Below are 23424 nucleotides of genomic sequence, written 5' to 3'. Positions count from 1 at the left end.
AAAAAGCCACGTTTTCTTACCAAAAGCTGTATTTGTGATAACATAAATACTACTGATAGAAATTTGAAATAGTAAGTTGCAATGTCTGTGAAAAAATATAGCAGAAAACTTTACAAAAACTGGAAATTGGATCCATTCTGAGCACTACAAAATGGCAACAATTTCAAAATGTAGAGATTTTTTTCAGAACATCACTTCCCCAACTTCTGCCAAGCTCTAGTTTGTTCTCCCACCTTCGGCACTTTGTAAACAAAGAGTCCCCCCAGTGGTCAAGGTCAGACTTATTGGGATCAGGTGTAAGGACACTTAAGGACACGTAAGGACAATATCCAGACCACATCACACGATCCATTGTCTACAGCCAAGCTCTAAGACACAACCGCATTTGCTCCGATCCCTCAGACAGAGACAAACACCTATAGGATCTCTATCAAGCATTCTTAAACTACCGTACCCACATGGTGAAGTGAAGAAACAGATTAACAGAGTCAGAAGGATATCGAGAAGTCACCTACTACAAGACAGGCCCAACAAAGAAAGTAACAGAACACCACTAGCCATCACCTACAGCCCCCAACTAAAACCTCTCCAGCGCATCATCAAGGATCTACAACCTAGCCTGAAGGACAATCCCTCACTCTTACAGACCTTGGGAGACAGGCCAGTCCAGGCCAGACAGCCCCCCAATCTGAAGCAAATACTCACCAGCAACTGCGCACCACACAACAAAAACACCAACTTAGGGACCAAACCCTGCTACAGACCCCGGTGCCAACTCTGTTCACATATCTATTCAAGAGATGCCATCATAGGACCTAGCCACATCAGCCACACCATCTGGGGCTCATTCACCTGCACATTTACCAATGTAATCTATGCCATCATGTGCCAGCAATACCCCTTTGCCATGTACATTGGCCAAACCGGACAGTCTCTACGCAAAAAAATAAATGGACGCAAATCAGACATCAGGAATCATAACATTCAAAAACCAGTCAGAGAACACTTCAATCTCTCTGGTCACTCAATAACAGACCTCAAAGTGACAGGTTTCAGAGTAGCAGCCGTGTTAGTCTGTATTCGCAAAAACAAAAGGAGTACTTGTCGCACCTTAGAGACTAACAAATTTATTTGAGCATAAGCTTTCGTGAGCTACAGCTCACTTCATCGGATGCAAAGTGACCTCAAAGTGGCAGTTCTTCAACAAAAAAACTTCAAAAACAGACTCCAGCATGAAGCTGCAGAACTGGAATTAATCTGCAAACTAGATACCATCAGTTTAGGCCTGAATAGAGACTGGGAGTGGTTGGGTCATTACAAAACCTAAACTTAATTTCCCCCTCCTGTTACTCACACCTTCTTGTCAACTGTCTATAATGGGCCACTCTCTTACCACTTCAGAAGTTATTTCTCCTCCCTTGGTATCCTGCTGTTAATTGATTTATCTCATTAGACTGACCTCATACTTGGTAAAGCAACCCACATCCTTTCATGTATTTATGCTCCTGTATCTTTTATTTCATACATCCGATGAAGTGGGTTCTAGCCCACGAAAGCTTATGCCCAAATACATGTGTTAGTCTGTAAGGTGCCACAAGGAGTCCTCATTTTTTTTGCTGATACAGACTAACACGACCACCCCTGAAACACGGACATGACTCTAAAGTTGGCACTATTTAGCCTCTGTTTATTTGTTACTATTCATGGATTTTAAAATGAGTGACTAGATAGCAATAATCAGCCTCGTCCTGCGCCTGGACTCCAGTGATGGTTAACGTGGCCGTGTTACCGGAGTTGGCCCCAGAGAATCGAGCAGGGATTCCGGAGGGTCTGTTGCTACTTTGATAGATAAGCAGTAGGGGGGCGATGCCAGGTTTCTGCTGGAACCGACGGACATTTTAGTTCCCAATGCTGTTCCCAGAGCAGGTGAGTTGAGCATTTTGCCCTGGAGACACAGACACTGAGAGCGGCTGAGTCAGCATGTACTGGGCCAGAGAACCTGAGACAGGAAGAGAAAACATGGATAAATTCACTGTTTCATTACTGTATTGAGAGATTCTGCAGGCAGCCAGCACAGGAAGCTGGAGAATCCTTTTGGATGAAGAGAAGGAAAGAAACCCTCCCCCTTGTAGCACCTGGCCAGTAAGTGAGCAGTGTGAGGAGCAGAATAGTGGCCACAACTGATAGAAACGTAAGTTGCAATGTCTGTGAAAAAATATAGCAGAAAACTTTACAAAACTGGAAATTGGATCCATATGAGCGCTACAAAATGGCAACAATTTCAAAATGTAGAGATTTTTTTCAGAACATCACTTCCCCAACTGCTGCCAAGCTCTAGTTTGTTCTTCTACCTTCAGCACTTTGTAAACAAAGAGTCCCCCCAGCGGTCAAGGTCAGACTTAGTGGGATCAGGTGGAAGAACCATCAGGACACAGTCATGTGGTGCTCAACCTTTCCAGACTACTGTACCCCTTTCACGAGTCTGATTTGTCTTGTGTACCCCAAGTTTCACCTCACTTAAAAACTACTCTCTTACAAAATCAGACATAAAAATAAAAAAGCATCACAGCCACACTAGTACTGAAAAATTGCTGACGTTCTCATTTTGTCTGTGTGAAATTTTAGTTTGTTCTGACTTCGCGCGTGCTTTTTATGTAGCCTGTTGTAAAACTATATAAATATCTAAATTGAATTGATGTGTCCCCTGGAAGACCTATGAGTTGAGAACCGCTGGGGGATTCATTCTGTTCCTTCACAGGATGTCACAGGATCAGCAGCACCAGATAAGAATTAAATGAATCATTTGACATTCACTCCCAAGGGCTTCCTTGGTTCTGTGTTGGCTCTGATCCATAAAAGCCTGTGCTCCAGCAAGGTCGGGAGTGGACGGGGGTGTGGGGGGAGCGATTACCTGCAGATCAGTTAAGCCTCATTAGGGTGTTCCTCTGAGCAGAGCTGATGTCACGTGCAGGGTCCCGGGGCAGACTGGCCAGTGGGGAAGAGGGGAGACTCTCAGATCCCTTCCCTGGCCCCAGGCTGCCCCTGGGGGGAATAAACAAGGACCTGACTCTCCAGTTGGGAATACTTCCCAGCCATTTATATTTGTGACATTTGGCAGGGCCACTTCCTATCGCCATTGAAGTGCCCCACGCTCAGCAGGAGCCAGCTGGCAACACCCAGTACCCTAGAGACACCAACTGATCTCCTCTTCCTGTGCTGGGTGACCAAGTGAGTCAACGCGTCACACATATCTGCATAGGGGCACGGAAAGGGTGACCAGCACCTCACACAGATAGTGAGCAGGGGGTGGAGGGGCGGGCAGGACAATCTTCAGACACTGGCTGACAGCATCAAGGTTCCTCTCCAGAATTTTGTTTGGTGATTAACCTGGGAATCAGAGAAACAGAGGTTGTGATGCTGCCCTGATGCCTCTAGTAACATTGTCCAAAGCCCTGTGTGTTATTGCACCAGCTAAACAGTGTGGAGCTGATGCGCTTCTCCCAGAACAGGGCTTTGGGCCTTGTCCGTTTCTGGAAATGCCTATGTGGAGCAGACAAATGCAGAGAAGGGTGCTGAGCTCTGGTGCTTGCGGGATAACATCACTGTCCTGCTTCCTTTGGTCGCTCAGGAGATGCCGGATGGGAGGAAGGACAAGCTATGGCCCCACAGGAGTAAAGTGTTTGGTGTTTATGTTACCAATGTCCTAAAACATCCAGTAGAACTTGTCTGCATACACCTAATGATGCTTCACAGACCATGAGCAGCCAGAGAGAATCCCTATCCCACGGTGTCCGTGGGAGCCACAGGAACAGAGGGGAAAGGTGAGGAGTGGAGACATCAACCTCCCAAGCTACTCCTCACAATGCTTCAGCCCCACAACTGGCAGACACTTTGGGGCCTGGAGAATTTACAGTGAGCAACTCTGAGTGGTCCTAGGGGGCCACTTCATTATTAATCTAGTATGTAATTCCTTGCAATCAAATAAGCCTAAAATACCACCTTTAGGCACATGTCTGTGCTATTCAGTACCATTGAAACTGAACTCTGCCCCACCCACCCTCTGAGTAAAGTGGGAGTAAACATAAAGTCTGAATAAAGAGTGGGGCCTTGCTCTGTGCCTCAGGGTCTGCAGAACGAACAAGTGCAGTGAATGCCAACATTGAAGATCCCCCTTGAAAATACCTGGCCCTCAGCCCCGAGGCTACGGACAGCAAACAGGAGTGAATCTGCTTCCCCGCAGCCACAGCACGCACAGACAGCCAGCCACTTCCATGGAGATCCAGGGCCAAAAACCATTAGGCTTTAAAGCATGTGTTTCAAATGTACATGAGATGGTTTAGATTTTCCATGCAGTGCTGGGGAGTCAGCCAGCCAGTCCTTGTAAGCCAGTCCTGCTGAGAAAATCTGACCCACAGCAATGTTTGTAGGGAATCTGGTTACATTTATTAATACATAATAGTGTGGGGCTTGGGAAAATGGGTACAAATACAGACAGCAGGAGCGTATGAGAAATCCTCTTTCCTAACATGACTGCTATTATCCCTTCCCCATCCTGCCCAGACCTAAGGTGCATAAAGGAGATAGCAAGCAACTTACAAGATACAAAACAGCCACGTATATACTCTGCCCAGTGATATCTTTGAATCATGTTTGCACGCTACATCTGATTTTTTGTTTGTTCGGTTTCAGAGTTAAGATGCCATTGAGATGAATGGGACAGTTCACACCCCCTTAAGGAGGCTTTTGCAGGCCATTACTTGCAGACACATTTAGGCAGCTTTGTACCAAGTCACATTCACAAGGTTTTTCTTCCCAACCTTAAGGAAGGGCTACAAAATGTAATTGTACTACATTAAAATTCAGATTCTGCACAAATAGGAAAATATTGGGATGATGTTCCAGCCCAAGTCAGTGCACTTTGAACCCTGAGTACAGACAGAAACCAAACTGCAGGTCATGTACTGCCCAGCAGAGCACAGGCTGCAGGAGTGAGGGGGAAGGTTTTTTTCTGGCTTCCACTGCTACACCACACAGCACAGTGACAGCATCCTCTCCACCGAGTGCCCTGGAGAAAGCTAATCGTCCAGTGTTACTGGATATGTCTTGGTCCCCACAGGCAGGAGCAGGGACTCCAGCAGCACCCTGGTTTTCCTCAGAATCTGAGAGGTAACGAAGGTATCATGGAGAACCCCTGAATTCACGCTGGGACCTGTAATCTTTGAAGCTGGTCCCACTGTTCACAGTGCAGGAGGGTTTCACAGTGTTTCCTGGGGACGCAAGCAGTGAGGGCTCTTGAGTCCTCAGCTCAATCTGAGATGCCCGCCATGTAATGGAAGCACTTCCCGAGTTCCACACTGATCATCTATAGCGGCCAATAGATCATCGCCTAAGAAATGCAGATTCAGACAGTGTGAAATATGGAGAGCAGCGATGAACTTTCAGGTGCATAAGAGTTGCGCTAACCGAGATACACACCCTAGACTGTAGAAGTGGCTGGGTGAGTGAGGAAATATCTTTTATTGGACCCACTTCTGTTGGTGAGAGACAAGCTTTTGAGCTACACACAGCTCTTGACTAAGGAAGAGCTCTGTGCAGCATGGAAACTTGTCTCTCCCTCACAGAGAGAAGTTGGTTCAATAAAAGACATTACTTCACCCACCTTGTCTCTTTCATATCCTGGGACTGACACGGCTACAACTACACTGCATGTAGAAGTGGCAGTGAATTCTGTCAATCTCAGCGCTCATGAACAGAATCTCTGCCTTGAACTGTTTCAAGGGTGATTAAATATGAAAGCCCCTTCTCTACCTCTGAAATGACAGCCCCTCCCGTTGTCACAAGAAAGAATATTAAATGTGGCCTTTATTAAAGAGGGGGTTTGTGTCTCACTTCCCCATCTGGCTATGTCACCGTGAGGCTGATCACTGCTGCTATCCCACACCTGACAGTAATAATCAGCCTCGTCCTGCACCTGGACTCCAGTGATGGTTAACGTGGCCGTGTTACCGGAGTTGGCTCCAGAAAATCGAGCAGGGATTCCGGAGGGTCTCTCACTATCTTTATATATAACGAGGACGGGGGCGCTGCCAGGTTTCTGTTGGTACCAGTTCACATACTTGCTATCAATGTTCCCTGAGCAGGTGAGTTGAGCATTTTTCCCTGGAGACACAGACACTGAGGGCGGCTGAGTCAGCACGTACTGGGCCAGAGAACCTGAAAGAGGAGAACAAAAGGCATGGGTGGAAAATACCTATTTTGCCATTTGCTGTGGCATTAAAGCTTTGTGCAGGCAGAGCCCTTTAGAACTAGAGACAGACATAAACCCTCCCCAACGCAGTACCTGAGCAGTACGTGAGCAGCGTGAGGAGCAGAGGGGCCCAGGCCATGGTGGGAATCCAGACCAGCTCAGTTTCCTAAGGCAAAGGGGTCTGTGGCTGGGACCCTCTGATTCTCTCTTAAACCCCCAGCACTCAAGAACGGCCCCTTCATGCAAATCCACTCCCTGCTGATTGGCTGCCAATACTTATGACCACACACCCCCTTTTGGAGCTGGGTAACACAGAGAGAGCTTGTCTTTATAAATCCCCATTGTAACCAGGGTAAGAAAGAATTCTTTTGTTTTCCATTTGCATGGAGACAATCGAGAGAATCCTGGAGCTGAGGAGCACAAGCTGCTCCACCATTTAGGTCATGGAGGGGAGAGTCTCTGTCTGCACCTTTAAGAACAAGAGCAACTGAGGTTCCACCGAATGCATCAGATGAAGTGGGCTGTAGCTCACGAAAGCTTATGTTCAAATAAATTTGTTAGTCTAAGGTGCCACAAATCCTCCTTCTCTTTTTGAGGTTTCTTGTCATGGCCCAACCCACAATCCCTTGCAGTCACATCCCACAGCTCTTTGGGTCATAACCAGAAACATGGCTAGGTTCAGGGTGATCTCTGGTGGGATGCTGCCTGGGGTGGGGACTGGGAGGAGTGAAATCTGTGGCAGGGCCATGGTTTGGGGGTTGCTGGCTGCAGGAGGTGGCTCGGCTGAGCAGGGAGCAGTGGGGTGCTGGTGGAGGGCTAGGATGGTGCTTCCAGCTGCTTCCTTTTCACCTGCTCTTTTGACTCAGGGCAGCACCAGGTGAAGATGGCGAGGAGCCCGTTGGTTACTCTGAGTCGTGGGGCCTGCAGGTGGCCAGTGGCCAGCTGATCACCACCCCTACACATGGCTCCCCTGGGGCAGAGCATGGAGTGACTGGGGGAGGGAGGAAGCAGGAGCGTCTGCAGGCGTAGGCAGCCCCAGTGCTGCTCCCCCTCCGCCCTCAGGGTTTGGGGATTTCATTGTGCCCTGCGGGGAGAGCCCAGCCCTAGAGATCATGGAGCAGGGAGGGCAGAAGGGGCTGGATGAGAAGTTGAGTCCCCAAAGCTGAAGGCTGCTAGAGGACATGATATGTACCATACATCTAAGAGCCGTTAGGGTATGAAAAGCCCCTGAGCCCAGAGACCGCAGCAGCTGGTAGCTGGTCACTGTGAACTGCACCCCCCCTTCTGCACCCTTCCACAGCTCGTGGATGATCAGCTCCCCCTAGTGGTCAATGTCACGCCCGCCATGATCCTGTTCCTCGGCATGGCTGGAGAGCAGCATCACTTCCCAGTCATTGCAGCACACAGGCTGTCCCTTTGCCGCTCCTTCTCCTATGTGTGTCCAGGCCGATCACGCCATCGACGTCCTCCCATCTTTGGGGGAGAGCCGTCATTTTTCAGACAACTTCAATTGCCCTGATGAGGTTTCCTCTCAGTTCGTGTCAAAGCCAAAAGTCCTGCAGGAACAAAACAGCTTCAAACCAGGATATTTCAGATTCACAAAAATATGCCCCGAGAGCAGCTTTTGCCTTTTGCATGCCCCCAGCTGTGCGCAACGTGGCTGTCAGCAAAGCCTCCTTTGGGGCACGAGCCCCATGAGAGGGCTCTGTCCCCCTCACTGCACATTTTAAATCGGGACACACATGTTGGGAACCTGTGGGGTTGCTGGAGTATTTACCCTGATCCCCAGTAGGTCTGGTTCAGAAGGAAGATTTGCAGTCTTTGTGGAAGCTGCTGAGGGGGAGAGGGGGCAAGTGGATGGCCCCTCCATGCCCTGTCCAGACTCCTGGGGATTCTCAGTCAGGACTGTCATTCCTTTACATTCTGCTCCATCACCCACCCCGGCCTGGTTTGGATCCAGAATGTCAGGATCCTGCAGCCCCCTTTTTGCAGCAGGCCCCTGGCAAGCTCTCTGGAGCCCTGAATAGGGATGTCACAGGCGGCTGTAACTAGGGCTGCCCCTTCCCCTACCCACGCTGAGGGAATGGTGACCAATCATACACAGTCCCTGTCCTGCAGGAGGAGAGGGAGGGGGGAGACCAGAAGCTGTTTACCCAGAACAAGGATTCACCAAGGAAAAGCTCTGCTTCCCTCTCCCCCCTAAGAGAGAGACTGAGCAGTGTGAAGGGCAGCACTCGCCCGGGGAAGGCTGAGGACTCCTTGTGGGGTTGCCTGATGGTGCCTCCCCAGCAGTGTTATGATGGGACAGCATCAGTAAAGGTCCCCTCAAACTGCTGAGTGTTGCTGGTGGGAGCCCCCTGAGCTGCAGGTTGCAGTGTTGACATGAATAGGGCCGTTAGCACGTCCTGTTGCTCTAGTTTCAGGCTCTCTGCACATTCAGGCAGGCGCAGGTTACATTCAAATCCCAGAGCCCAGGACATCACCTGGGCATCACACCAAGAGCTTTCCAGAGCCCTGACCAGACTCTCTGCCTGCCAAACTCATCCCTTAAAGGCACAGTCCTTGCGCTCACCTCTTCCTTTGCCAGACAAAAGTTAATTTGGACCTATATTGCAACCTCATGCAGTATCTTCGGGGACCACTGTGTCAACTTCATGAATGGTGTCTGTCCAGTTGTCAGTCTGTTCCAGGGGGGAGGTTTGCCACAGAATAAAAGCTCTGGGGGATGCTTACCCTAGCACTGCAAACAACTCCAGAGCAGCCCCACCACCGCCTGGGGTGGTTTGCATATACAGGGTCAGGCTGGGTTTTCCAGAGAGCAGGAAGCAAAGAATGGGCTTTTGTTATCAAAGGAAGAGCTTGAACTGACACGGGCTCTTCTTTTTCGTTCAACAAATGGACAAGACCTAGGGTCCTATGGGGATCCCAACCTTCACCGAAAGGTTGGAAAGACTTTAGCCTACTAGGGCTCCATAACACTGATGCAGGCAGGGGTAGTCAATTTTTTTTGTCAAGGTCCACATTTCTTAGTCAAGGGATATTCAAGGTCCAGACTCCAGAGAAAATAATAAAAAATAACAATAATTATAATAATAACTTAACTGAAAGATTTCAGAGTCCGTTCAAAAGCATCAGGCACGCCAGATTTGGCCCACAGTCCGTCTGTTGACTATCCCTGCACTGACTGGTCATTCCTGGTATGTTTAGTGTGCGTTTAAATCTGCTTATTATTATATGTTTTCTCTGTGATGCTTTTGTGCTATCAATAAATATGAGTGATTAGAAAGAGCTGTTTGGACTATTGGTAAATGTCTCCTGTCATAGCTCCCGGAGAGAAAGCGGGGCTCAGGCGCTGGCTGTTAGGCAGACTGGTTTTCTGGGGATATCACCATGTCTGGCAAGAGGCTGTGCACCCTTAAACCTCCAGTCAGAAGGGAGTGGGTCATGAGCCCCTTCTCAGTAACAGGTGAGGGCTGGAGGCGCCTGGTGCGGATCACGGAGAGGAGCTACAGGTGCAGTTGCACGGTGACATTGATAACCATAACACAAACAGCACACTGTCACAAACAGCGAGAACCAGCCTAATAACTCAGCTTATGAACATTGTCCACGGTGGGTGAGGGAGAGCCCACCTTGTCGCTCTAATATCCTGGGACTGACACAGCTATACCAACACTGCACGTAACAATGCGTCTCCCTTCACACACTGTCTCCTCTACTGAGCGAAGCCCTTGTCAGGACATGGGACATGTTTTCTTTGATAACAGTAGGTTTATGTCTCACTTCCCCGTCTGACTGTGTCACCATGAGGCTGAGCACTGCTGCTGTCCCACACCTGACAGTAATAATCCGCCTCGTCCTGCACCTGGACTCCAGTGATGGTTAACGTGGCCGTGTTACCGGAGCTGGTCCCGGAGAATCGCTCAGGGATTCCGGAGGGTCTCTCGCTATCTTCATATATAACGAGGACGGGGGTGCTGCCAGGTTTCTGTTGGTACAACTGCACATTCTTGCTACCAATGCTGTTACCTGAGCAGGTGAGTTGAGCATTTTTCCCTGGAGACACAGACACTGAGGGCGGCTGAGTCAGCACATACTGGGCCAGAGAACCTGAAAGAGGAGAACAAAAGGCATGGGTGGAAAATACCTATTTTGCCATTTGCTGTGGCATTAAAGATTTGCGCAGGCAGAGCCCTTTAGAACTAGAGACAGACATAAACCCCCCCCCCCAGCGCAGTACCTGAGCAGTACGTGAGCAGCGTGAGGAGCAGAGGGGCCCAGGCCATGGTGAGAATCCAGACCAGCTCGGCTTCCTGAGGCAAAGGGGTCTGTGACTGGGACCCTCTGATTCTCTCTTAAACCCCCAGCACTCAAGAATGGCCCCTTCATGCAAATCTACTCCCTGATGATTGGCTGCCAATACCTCTGACCCTTTTGGAGGTGGGTAACTTGAGGAAAGCTTGTCTTTATAAATCCCCATTGTAACCAGGGTAAGAAAGAATTCTTTTGTTTTCCATTTGCACAGAGACAATCGAGAGAATCCTGGAGCTGAGGAGCACAAGCTGCTCCACCATTTAGGTCATGGAGGGGAGAGTCTCTGTCTGCACCTTTAAGAACAAGAGCAACTGAGGTTCCACTGAATGCATCAGATGAAGTGGGCTGTAGCTCACGAAAGCTTATGTTCAAATAAATTTGTTAGTTTAAGGTGCCACAAATCCTCCTTCTCTTTTTGAGGTTTCTTGTCATGGCCCAACCCACAATCCCTTGCAGTCACATCCCACAGCTCTTTGGGTCATAACCAGAAACATGGCTAGGTTCAGGGTGATCTCTGGTGGGATGCTGCCTGGGGTGGGGACTGGGAGGAGTGAAATCTGTGGCAGGACCATAGTTTGGGGGTTGCTGGCTACAGGAGGTGGCTCGGCTGAGCAGAGATCAGTGGGGTGCTGGTGGAGGGCTAGGATGGTGCTTTCAGCTGCTTCCTTTTCACCTGCTCTTTTGACTCAGGGCAGCACCAGGTGAAGATGGCGAGGAGCCCGTTGGTTACTCTGAGTCGTGGGGCCTGCAGGAGGCCAGGGGCCAGCTGATCACCACCCCTACACATGGCTCCCCTGGGGCGGAGCGTGGAGTGACTGGGGGAGGGAGGAAGCAGGAGCATCTGCAGGCGTAGGCAGCCCCAGTGCTGCTCCCCCTCCGCCCACAGGGTTTGGGGATTTCATTGTGCCCTGCGGGGACAGCCCAGCCCTAGAGATCATGGAGCAGGGAGGGCAGAAGGTGCTGGATGAGAAGCTGGGTCCCCAAAGCTGAAGGCTGCTAGAGGACCTGATATGTACCATACATCTAAGAGCCGCTAGGGTATGAAAAGCCCCTGAGCCCAGAGACGACTCCAAAAGTCCTGCATTAACAGAGCATCTTCAAACCAGGATATTTCAGATTCACAAAAATATTCCCCGAGAGCAGTTTTTGCCTTTTGCATGCCCCCAGCTGTGCACAACGGGGCTGTCAGCAAAAACCTCCTTTGGGGCATGAGCCCCACAAGAGGGCTCTGTCCCCCTCACTGCGCATTTCAAATTGGGACACATGTTGGTAACCTGTGGGGTTGTTAGAGAATTTATCCCAGTCCTCAACAGCTTTGACTGTGAAGGGGGAATTGCAGCTGTTGTGGAAGCTGCTGGCATTGGGGGGGCAGGTGGGTGGCCCCCTCACTCGTCCTGCACTCCGGATTCCTGGGGTGCTCCGTCAGGACTGTCATTCCTTCACATTCTGATTCATCCTGCTCCATCACCCACCCCTGGCCTGGTTTGGATCCAGAATGTCAGGATCTTGCAGCCCCCTCTTTGCAGCAGGCCCCTGGCGAGATCTCTGGAGCCCTGAATAGGGATGTCACAGGAGGTTGTAACTAGGGCTGCCCCTTCCCCTACCCATGATGAGCAAATCTCATCAGAGAATTACCAAGAAAGCCTCCCTTAGAGACACCCTCCTGAGAGACTGAGGAAGGCCCCTTGGAGAGTGTGTATGTCATATGGGCTCCTCGTATGGGAATGTCTGATGGCACCTGCTCTCCTCCATTTCCCACCTGCTTCACCTGTCCCTCTCTGCCCACAAGAAAAGAAGGAAAAAGGGGGAACCTGGGAGGTAGCAGGAAAAAAGCATCACTGTTATTATTGTTGTCGCCCCCCAGAGTATCCATCCCCAGCAGCATGCGGCCAAATGATTCATTACACAGTGGCCAGTGTCTCCTGTTTGGCCTATTTTAGGTGAGGAGCTCCCTCTAATGGTTAGCGCAACGCTTGCAGAAGTGATCTCTTGTCCTAGCTGACAGTTTTATCAACATTTCCTTTTCTAATTCCAGAGCCCCAGACCAGCTCGGGACCTTGGTTCCTATTCCCCAGCACAGATTTGCTTCCTGGCAGAATTGTTAGAGTCACGAGAAGTTGCTCTGCTCCTTAGTAACCTTTGCCTTAGCCCAGCCATTCCTGCTGACCTCCAAATGCTGCAGATGGCCCTGGGCACTTCATAGGGATGCCAAGCTGGGAGGGGAGCTAGAAATAAGGTGGGGACTGCTGGGGACAGGAAAAGCTGGAAGCCATGGGGAGCTGACTCACAGAAATCAAATGCGGAGTTGTAGCCCCAGGGTCATGGAGCACTGCTCAGCTCCACTGCGTCTCCTTACTCTTCCCTCCCCATGGCTGCTAATACTGCATGCAGGTTTCTGGCAGCCTCTGCAGGTGACTTGGGCCAGTGCCATGAAGCATACAGCTTCAAAAAAGCATACAGCTTCCTACAGTCCAAAAATTCTGAGTCAGACCACTGGAAATAATGAAATGAATAAATATACGCACTGGGGCACCATTCTATGCGTCTTTGAGTGTTTGAGCCTTTTGGGGATGCTAGGGTCACTTTTTCAATATATTCTCTGCTATGCCAAGGGCTGGAAACTTCCTTACCTAGTCACTGAAAGCCGAGGTGCTCATGGAATCACTGTACTCCAGAATCTGGGACTTTGAACAAAAGTCCTGATTAGCGCTGGACTTGCAATAAAACCACAAGAGATGGTGATTCTGATGAAGGGCAATGAAGATGGGAACTCAAAGGTTAAATTTGGCCCCTGTTCAATGGGAAACCAGTGCAAAGAGTGGTGCCGTGGATGATGGACTCTCGGACACCTGGGGTGCTGAGTAATTGGGCTGGATTTCCCCTACCTCCCTGGCTGCTCTGTCAGCATCTCTTTTGTCAGCTTCCCCTCCTTCCCCATTCTCCTTCTCTGAGGGTGTCCCACAGGGATCCCTCCTTGTCCTCTCCTTTTCTCCTTCTGAGCCTTATCCTTCAATATCTCCAACTGCTCACATGGAGTCAGTATCACCTCTGTTCTGATACATTTCTCCACTCCAGCTGTGACAGGTTGGACCCCCCCATTTGGGATGCCACCTGAGGTGCTGGGATCTCACTGAGCCCGCCCTTTCCAGCAGCCTGGGTTTTCACACCCTGTTTTTGCTGTGCTAGGCTCTTAAGCCCTCTTTTGCACACACACAGACAGGAAAGGCCACATCCAGCTGCAAACAGACTGAAGTCAGCTCTGTGTGGGAGGATTCACCCAGCACTCACGTGCACACATCCTTTGTGGAGTAAACATAAAGAAATATTGTCTTGCGCTGTATAGAAAGATCTTCACAGCGCAAGCTCATAAAAATTCTCCCTCTCCCTCAATGTGAGGAGAGATATGCACAGCTTCTTGCCCCCCCAGATAATAATTGCACAAAATGTGTTTAAGAATAAAAAAAACAAGTTTATTAACTACAAAAGTCAGATTTTAAGTGATTATATGGGATAACAAAGAGAAAAAGGCAGATTACTAAGAAAATAAAACAAAACACGCTACTAAGCTTAAAATCTTAGAGAGACTGATTTCAAGAAATAACTTCTCACCCCAAGTGTTGTTTAGACAAGTTGCAGAGTTTTTATAGCTTAGAGTTCCAGTTATTTCTCTTTACAGACTAGACTCGTGTCTTAGTCTGGACTCAGCCCTTGCTTTTCCCACCGCTCAGTTCCTTTGTCTCTTCAGGTTTCAGAGTAGCAGCCGTGTTAGTCTGTATTCGCAAAAAGAAAAGGAGTACTTGTGGCACCTTAGAGATTAACAAATTTATTAGAGCATAAGCTTTCGTGAGCTCATGAAAGCTTATGCTCTAATAAATTTGTTAGTCTCTAAGGTGCCACAAGTACTCCTTTTCTTTTTGTCTCTTCAGGTACTCTCAGCAGTCTTTCTTCTTGGGCAGGAAGGCAATTGAGACGAGTCCTATTTGCCTTTCTCCCCAGCCTTAAATAAGATTTACACAAGGCAGGAATCTTTTGTTTCCCAGTCTTGACCTCCCACTCTCCTTTTAGAGGAAAATTACTGTTCAACTGGTGAACCTTGCACACAGGGCCCAGGCCAGGGGAGAGGAGGGAAGGGTGTTTTTGTCTCACTTCCCCATCTGTCCATGTCTCTGTGTGGAACAGCACTGCCACTCTTTATCACAGCACAGTAATAATCAGTCTCATCCTCCGCGAGGGCCCCGGAGATGGTCAGGTAGCCGGCGTTACTGGCTGTGTCTTTGGAACCGGAGAAGCGAGCAGGGACCCCAGAGCCCTGGCCCTTGCTGGAATCCGAATAGTAATACAGCAGGTATCGTGGAGAATTCCCAGGTTTCTGCTGGTACCAGGACACATAGTAGTCAGCGATGCTGGTCCCACTGCTCATGGTGCAGGAGAGTTTCACGGTGTTTCCTGGGGACACTGACACTGAGGATGGCTGAGTCACCACAGGCTGCGAGCTGGAACCTGGAAAATATGGTGGAAATTTATCGACCCCTCCCTGTTCGTGCCCAGCCACTAGTGAGTCTGTTTGTGTCTTGGCTTCAGCAGCAACTTATTTATCCCCCTCTCCCCATTCTCACCTGTGCACCATGTTCCTAGTAGGATGATGAGGGGAGCCCAGAGCATGGTGAGGAGATTTCGGGCCCTTAGGAGAAAACAGCCAGATCCACTGAGAAGGCCTGACAGTCTCTGTCCCTTATATTGATCCTCCTGGGGGAGGAGCATCTAAGCTCCACCTTTATTCTGGTTTGTTCCTATCTGATTGGGTCCTATGATCACAGAGAGCTGGGCAAGTGGGAGGAGAGACTATCCCTTAGGGGGGAGCTCCTGCTCTATGAGGTCACTATCTCAGCTCCACTCCGGCAATGACCGTCTGCCAGGATCCAGGTTCATTCAAACACGCGCAGTGGAGGCTGCTGGAGTTCAGACTGTGCGACAGTTTCCATTCTAACCCCTTGTTTTCAGTTATTTGTAACTTTCCCAATCTTTCCCCCTCTTGGCCTGTCAGTTCCCTGCTTCAAGGTTAGAAGGGGGATGTACTCCTCTTTTCGGGACACTCATCTGAGAGGCGGCAGATCCCCGTGCAGATCCCTTCTCTTCATCAGGCAGCGAGAAGAAACGGAAGCAGGCTCTATCCTGGGTGAATACCCGAACTATTGAGCTACGTGTTATGGGGGAGGCTGTCTCCTCCCCAGTTGCCGTGTGTGGAGTTAGGTGGCCTCTGAGCATGCCCACCCAGTCACCTCCCACAGGTAAGGTAGGCAAGCTAGTTTGAGAATCATGCTGTGGCTTAGCCATGAGCTAGGTCTCGGGTGCCTAGAGTGAGTAAGCAGCACACGTGCTCAGAGGCGGAAACACAGGTGCCCGGGGAACTTTTAGAGCAAAAAACATAGCTGCCCAGTGAGTTTAGGTGCCTCCAGGGTTGGGTGGCCGCTAAGCAGGGATTATGTGGATCGCAGTGGTGCCTACAACTGGACCGTAGGCACCTACATCCCATTGTGGATCTGGCTTGGTGTGGACGGAGTGTACCCCTGAAGTGTGGGTTGTGGGCCCGTGGCAGGGGTGGAGCACACTCATTCTCAGTTCGCTCCCCAGCTTGGCACGGCATGTCTGCTGCATCAGTGCTGCCTGCACAACCACCTAAACCTCCGCTGGAGTCCCCTGGGCGATTTCCTCATTGTAAAAACCGGGCAGGGGAAAGGGAAGGCTCTGTTCACCAAATGACCCCCAAATTGTACCCCAGACGCTATTCCGGGTCTTTCAGAGCACACTAAAATTAAACACAGGTCATTGGCCAGGTGGGGAAGAAAAGAGCTGTACCTCAGGAGACCTCCAACCATGACCCCAACTGGTACCCAAGGCTGTCTCCAAGCATACCAACTTCCAAGCCAATCTGACTCTGTCTGGGAACTGTAGAGCACTTTGAAAGTTTACTTTTAAACAGAAAAGCTCCTGCAGCCTTTGTGTGTCTCGCGTGCCTGCTGGCATTCCATGTCTTGCTCACAGCAGCACCACTTCGAACAACCAAAGTGAAAGTCTAACAACGCTTGGATTTTTGGGGTTTGGGGCTGGGTTTTGCTCAGGTCAAGGGGAGGCTAGTGAGATACGATCTATGTGAATGCTGCTCATTTCCCCCCTAGCTTTGTGCAAAAGAAAAGTGATTTCTTCCCATCCCAAGAACAAGCATGAGATATCGGCTGTGGTGTGTCAGTAACTTAAGTGCCTGCTGTCATTGCTAGGCCTGCTCCCATTACCTACCGCGTGAGCCGTTTGGAGGGCAAAGAGCAGAAACACTCAGACACGGTCACACATCAAAGATGATACGACAGTCTAGGAGGTAGCTACACCTTTGCTTGTTGATGGTTTTATACATTAGGAGCATTGCTTTGAATTCAGGGCATGGACAGGCCTGACCTAAGCACAGCGTTAATGAAGAACCAAGCAGTAGCTGAATCATGTTGTCCTTGCTCAGTGTCATGAGCAAATTCTGAAGGTAGGTAACTGCAGCCCAACCCAACTGCAGATTTTTCAGAGTCAGCAGCCCAAATCTCACCGATATCATTCCCGTACTGTGAGAAGAAGCAAGCATCTCTGGATAAAGTGCGCTAGGAGCTGTTTGCTAAGAAGAACAAAACAAATGAGAAACTGCCACCAGCAATGGCCTCTTTCAGACAGTATCTGAAATGTGCAAATTACCAGCCACATCTACAGAATCCTGCAACAGTTCAGCATCTTCAGGTGTCCCCTGTCAACAACGGATAGGTGATAGCACAGCCCTGGGACATCCAGTTCCTAAAACAATGGTGCTGCCACCTGCTCCAGAACCATCCTCACCTTTGTGCCCTGTGGCTCTGAGAGTACCTGTGCAACAAGGAGATGCAAAGGCCACAGGGAAGATTTTGTGTGTTCTGATGCATGTAACTGTGTCAGCAATGAGTGTAGCAACGGAATAGTGAACACATCAGACACAGATTCTGAGGAGGAGTTGAAATGTTTGAACTATCTGCAAATCACAGTGACTATTTTTGTGAGTAAATATAGCTAGATAAGGTTTTGCATTAGACATTCAGTAGCTGGTAGTTATATGTTCGGGTTACTTAAGAGTATGTGGTTATACTTTGTTATTCACCTGATATATTCATATGTAGACATACTACAACCCTTCTACTAAGAATCATAACTGTTATATAAGTAGTTTACATGTTCTATCATTGTATTTAGTGATAGTAAGAAGATAATTACAGTTGTAGCATGTGTGCTTTAGACTTATGTCTCTGGCTGAGCAGATAACATCAAATATTTGTTTTATAAGTAAAGGTAGGTGATCTTATTATCTGAATAACCTCATAAAAATAGCAGACAGCAAAGCTTTTCTTAAATCAGTCCGTTCTATAAATAACAACAATTTTGTTGTATTACATGGGACAAACAAGCTAATGCTGTCATGTAACTACAAACTTTTGCTTTAATTGAAGGAAAAAAATTACAGGAAAATGCATAAAATATTTCACCTGGTGCTAAATATTTCCCAAACTTTCCAAACCAGTACTATTTTGAGTCCATAATTGCATTATCAATTGTATTTAGAAGCTTTCTGCCAATTTTGGTCAAAATTAAAATAAGTTTCTACAAGTTATGGCCCTTTTGGGGATATTATGATTTTTTCGGATTGGATGCCCGAGAACATCTAAATAGTACGTGATATAGAAAAATGGCACCACTTTCAGCATCTACATCAACCCTAGTGATGACCACCAGATACATGCCTAACATGTAATAGCAATAAAGTTTTTCTAGCTGCTGGGTTACGCATTAGTGACCAAAAGGGGTCTGGGCTGGTAATAAATACTGATAAAGTCACAGGAAACACTGAACAAAATGAAAATGGAAGGGAAGGGCCTTGATTATATTATAAATGAAGATCTCCCTCTAGTGGCGACAGGTACACTTACAGCAATGATGACTTAGCTAATTAACAGCATTACCATCATTACTTAGTCTAATTCCAGCTCCCCCAGTTCTGGGGCCTTGGGTCGTGCTTCCTGGCTCAGATTTTCCTCCTTGAAGACTTTTTAAAGTCCCCAGAAGTTGCTGTGCACCATTGTTATATTTGTTTTCTGCCAGCAGTTCCTGCTGATCTTCAAACTCTGCAGCAGGGCCTGCATGCCTCAGAAACTCAGTAGGGATGGGGTCAGAAATTAGGTGAGGGCTGTGGGAACAGGGAAGGCTGCGAGCAGTGGGGAGCTCACTCACTAAGGCTGGCTGGGGAGTTGTGGCCCCAGGGTTATGGAGGGCTCCTCAGTTCCACCGAGCCCCATGTTCTCTGACTCCCCATGGTCCCCAGTGCTGTATATGGGCTTCTGGTAGCCTCCTCAGGTGACTTGGGCCTCTGCCATGAGGGACTATTGCCAACCAACCCCAAGTGTTCAAAACTCATGGGTCGGGCTCCCCAGAATCCTGGGATTGGCTTAGAACCCCTGAGATTTGTTAAGGGAGGTCACCTCAGCTCCCTGCTTTTCTCCCTCTGCAGCTGACCCCTGGGTGACCCGTTATGGGCGCAGTACCACCTCTACGCTAACAACTCTCTGGTATCCTTCTCCCCTGCACTGCTGTCTCCTGTAGTTCATCTGGCATCTCAGCTGGTCATGTCTCCGCTCATCTCAAGCTCACCATGGCCAAAGCTGAGCTCAGAGATCTTCCCTCCCAACCCCTCTTATCTATGCCCTTTCTCTAATCCTCCCTGGCAGCCAGACTCACACGCAGGGGGTGTCTTCACTCCTCCCTCTCCACCCTCAGAAAATCCTCTCACTTTTTCCTTCATAGTATTTAAAAACGTTGACCCCTCCTATTCTGTCACAGTGGCTGCATCAGTTGCTTCGCCCTAATCATCTACCACGAATACTGCAACCTCCAACGTAGTCCTCTCCAGCCTTTTACAAGCCCAGCTTGACCCTGACCTGTCCACACCAGAGCTTGCCCAGCTCTGCCTTGGTCTCACCCTGGCACCCCAAAACATCCCCCCAGACTTTCCATTCAGCTGGCAATGAGGGCCCGAAAAGCCCTTTGTTTCCATGCCACTCTCGCCTGATGCCCCTTCCTGCTCCCGTAGTCATTAACTCCCTTCCCCGCCTCTGGATGGTCCTACTTAGAAAAGGGAGCCCCTCTACCTACGGAGGTGGTGAAATCTCCTTCCTTAGAAGTTTTTAAGGTCAGGCTTGACAAAGGCCTGGCTGGGATGATTTAATTGGGGATTGGTTCTGCTTTGAACAAGGGGTTGGATTAGATGACCTCCTGAGGTCCCTTCCAACCCTGATATTTTATGATTCTATGACGGCCTTCTCTTTGCAGGAGGCTGCGGCAAGATCTTTGAAAGGACCTGAGCCCTGAAGTCACTTGAGTCTGTAAGGGGAGGTGAATTTCTCCCTCTCCCCATTGAAGACAGTGGGGATGTTAACTCCTAGATGGAGTAAACTGCCCCTTCCTCATGCTGCAGAAGCATAATGAGGAGGGAGCACTTGTGAGGGGGTGAATTTCCTTGTGATGAGCAGCTGTCTGTGTGAGGTGTTATCAGCACAGACCAAACTCTGCAGCAGGGGCCATTCTGTCTAGGCTTCACAGAGCCCAGGCTGGGAGAGGGAGGTTTTTGTCTCACTTCCCCATCTGACTGCGACAAGCGCTGTTGTGCCACACAGCACAGTAATAATCAGCCTCATCCTCCACGGAGATGATTAAATAGCCGGTGTTGCTGGACGTGTCTTTAGAACCAGAGAAGCGAGCAGGGACTCCAGAGCTCCGGTGTTTGTCGGAATCTGACTTGTATCTCAGCAGGTATCGTGGAGAATTCCCAGGTTGCTGCTGGTACCAGGACACATGGTAGCCACTGATGCTGGTCCCACTGCTCATGGTGCAGGAGAGTTTCACGGTGTTTCCTGGGGACACTAACACTGAGGGCGGCTGCGTCACCACAGATTGTGAGCTGGAACCTGAAAAAATATTGTAGAGACCTGTCAATCCCTCCCTGTCCGTCCCTGGCCACTAGTGACACAGTGTGTGCACTGGCTTCAGCAGTAACGTCACTGTGTATTTAACCCACTCCCCGTGTTCTCACCTTTGCACCACGTCCCCAGCAGGACAATGAGGGGAGCCCAGAGCATGGTGAGGAGATTTCAAGCCCGCGGGAGAAAACCAGCCAAATCCACTGAGAATCCCCCACAGTATCCACCCCTTATATTCATCCTCCTGCGGGAGGAGCCTCCATGCTCTGTCTTTATGCTAATTGGCTGCCATCTGATTGGTCCCTATGATCACAGAGAGATAGCCATATGGGAGAGGAGACCAATCCTTTGGGGAGAAGCTCCTGCTGTATAAGTCACTGGTTCAGTTGCACTTCGACAGGGCTGACTCTGCAAGGGTGAATTTGAGTGCTCACAGGGGCGGCTGTTGGAGGTTAGACTGTGGGATGGTTTCCATTCTAAACACTTGTTTTCAGCAGTTTGTAACTTTCCCAACCGTTCCTCTTTTTACCTGGCAGTTCCCAGGTTTGCATGAAGGCTCACACTTGGTTCACAGTTTGAGCAAACACAACTCATGAGTGTCTGGGAATGAGGAGAGTGAAAGGGAGACACTCTGCCCATGATTGAAAAGTCAAAAGCAAAACTAGGGGAGTGGGAAGGGGAGATGCGCATGGAGTCAGCAGATGATATGGGAGGGTGAGGTTTCTGTGTCTGGGGATGCATGTGCTTAGTAGCTGTTCTTTGCCAGCAGCCACAGTTTCTCTGCTCTCCAGGCCACATGGCAGGGATGCAGGTGTTTTGGCTTCTTTATTGGGGATCTTTATGGGGTGATAAAACACATGGGAGACTTGGGACTAATGAGGAACCTTGTCCTCTGTCTGGGGGCAGTGGAAGGGCATGGGGATTCTGTGGGATGGGAATCTATCTGCCACATTGCCCACCAACTCAAACCTGAGAACCATCAACTCCAGGCCCAATATAGAACAGCCCTGAAGTACCTGCTGATCGGTAAATACGTGCTAATTGCTGTCCCGAGGAGGGATGCTTTCCTGAATCAGGATCTGAAATGTCAAAAATTGGTTACTAAAGAGTTACTTGTTTCCATATTGGCTTGGGGAGGGTGGAGCTAGACTCTATCCCATAATGCTCAGAGTCTCCACCTCTCAGGAGGGTTTCAGTGGGTTCCCATAAGCCACATGATGAAACCAGTTTGGGGCTGGATAAAGGAGTTTCTGATGTTTCTCTGAGTAGAGCTGATCTCACCCGCAGGGTGCTGTTGCAGACAGGCTGGTGTAGGGAGGGGAACTCTCAGATCCCTTCCCTAGTGTCCAGATTGCAGCCGGGGGAGGAGGGAATCAGAGCAGGACATTACAGCCTTCCAGCAAATATTTACCCCCAGTTTACTTCTGTGATGTTCATGGTTTCAAAGACTAAATCTGAATCTGCTCTCACCTGGAGGCTGGAGCTCGCCCCAGGGGCTCCTTGTTGGGGGCTGCTCCCCTCCTGGCAGCAGGCAGGAGAGCTCTCTAGCATCACAGTGCACTTTTCAGGATGGTCCACATTTCAGCTGGATCCTGTTCTCTCACAGTGCCAAGCCAGGCATGTTCTGCAGTCCCCGGCGTGTCTCCTGCACAGAGCACCCATTCGCCGCAAGACAGGACACAGCTCCGTGAGCTCACGAGTTCTATCATCCCCTCCACTTGCCACTCTTCAGAGTTCTGTGCACGTCACAGCCCTTATCATTGACTATTGCTAATGTGACAGACCCCAGCCTCAGCCACACCACCATTCAGAGGGCAGGTGTGAGATCTATGCATTGATGAGTCTGTCTCTAATCACCAGAGCACACTGCCATCCAGGGCCAGGAGTAAAATCCTGATCTCCAGCACTCTTCCAAATAGCTGGGTAACCTACTGGCAAACTCTGTGCTGCTTCCCCTTCTAGCCTGGATAAAGCAAAACAGTTACTCATGCAGCTCAAGGGAGAAAGGTCAGTGCTGGGAATCTGAAAATCCAGGCTTCAAACCCTGCATATTACCGAGGCGGGGAGTCCTTATAGTACAGGAGATGGTATTTGGTTTTCCAGATTTCTTTTAAAGAACTGATTTATTCAAGTCACACAATAAGAAAACATCTCTAAGCCAATATCGTTTTCGATGGTCTGAAATGGTTATTTGTATTATAATGAACATTTATTGTAATCTGTCAATTATAGTGTGATGTCCCACAACACACAACGGTTCCTTGTTCTGGCCCTTTGTCACACATATGGATTGTTTGTATCCCGCTTTAGCTGTTCTGGCTGGTGTGATTGGCAGTGGCCACACTGGGGCTTCTGGAGGCATAAGCAGGGGACTATTAGGTAAGAGTGGAAAGGTGGTTTTACCTCTGTCTATGGCATTGGTGAGACCATTCCTGGATTACTTTGTCCGGTGCTGGTGTCCCTACTTCAAACAAGACGTTGAAAAGTTGGAAAGGGTTCAAAAAAGAACTACAAGAATGATTTGAGGTCTGGAAACAGGCCTCACTGTGAGAGACTTAATAAGGGCAATCTATTTAGTTTACCCAAGAGCAGGTGAAGAGGTGACAAGGCCCACAAGTGCCTACATGGGGAAGAGTTTTCTCACAGTAGACAGCTTGTTAATCTAGCACAAAAAGGCAGAGCAATGTCCAGTGGGTGGGAGATGAAGCTAGACAAAGTCAGACTAGAACTAAGGTGCAAATTGTATCTGTGTAGGAGAAGGGAGTTGGTGAGGGCAAGCTGTCCAGACAGTGAGTAGAGAAGTGACCGAGAATATTCCCACCCTGCTGCCAG

General features: G+C 49.2%; 2 protein-coding genes across 34 annotated transcripts in view; both read right to left on the bottom strand.

Annotated features, from left to right (window-relative positions):
* LOC119843929 (immunoglobulin lambda-1 light chain-like) overlaps positions 1 to 23424 on the bottom strand; it is a 258916-nt gene that overhangs the window by 75474 nt on the left and 160018 nt on the right. For 2 of the 26 annotated variants that reach the window (XM_043497727.1, XM_043497725.1), the window contains exons 1-2: positions 15178 to 15325; positions 14735 to 15061 (exon numbers count right to left, since the gene is read on the bottom strand). The exons of 18 other annotated variants lie outside the window; for them this stretch is intronic. In XM_043497727.1, coding sequence (XP_043353662.1) covers positions 14735 to 15061; positions 15178 to 15322 — 472 coding nt within the window. In that variant the 5' untranslated portion in view covers positions 15323 to 15325. Of the gene's footprint in view, positions 1 to 1742; positions 1837 to 3247; positions 3252 to 5916; positions 6214 to 14734; positions 15062 to 15177; positions 15326 to 21556; positions 21562 to 23019; positions 23025 to 23424 lie in introns of those variants that run through there. 6 more of the 26 variants (XM_043497755.1, XM_043497754.1, XM_043497751.1 and 3 more) reach the window with 5 other exon arrangements.
* Positions 1 to 23424, bottom strand: part of LOC119843930 (immunoglobulin lambda-1 light chain-like) — a 236188-nt gene that overhangs the window by 67636 nt on the left and 145128 nt on the right. The gene's annotated exons all lie outside the window — the stretch shown is intronic.

The sequence above is a fragment of the Dermochelys coriacea genome, chromosome 15, assembly GCF_009764565.3.
Source record: "Dermochelys coriacea isolate rDerCor1 chromosome 15, rDerCor1.pri.v4, whole genome shotgun sequence".
In the NCBI taxonomy this organism is placed as follows: Eukaryota; Metazoa; Chordata; order Testudines; family Dermochelyidae; genus Dermochelys; species Dermochelys coriacea.
The sequence above is the reverse complement of the archived record's forward strand: the minus strand, read 5'-3'. Positions and strand labels throughout refer to the sequence as shown.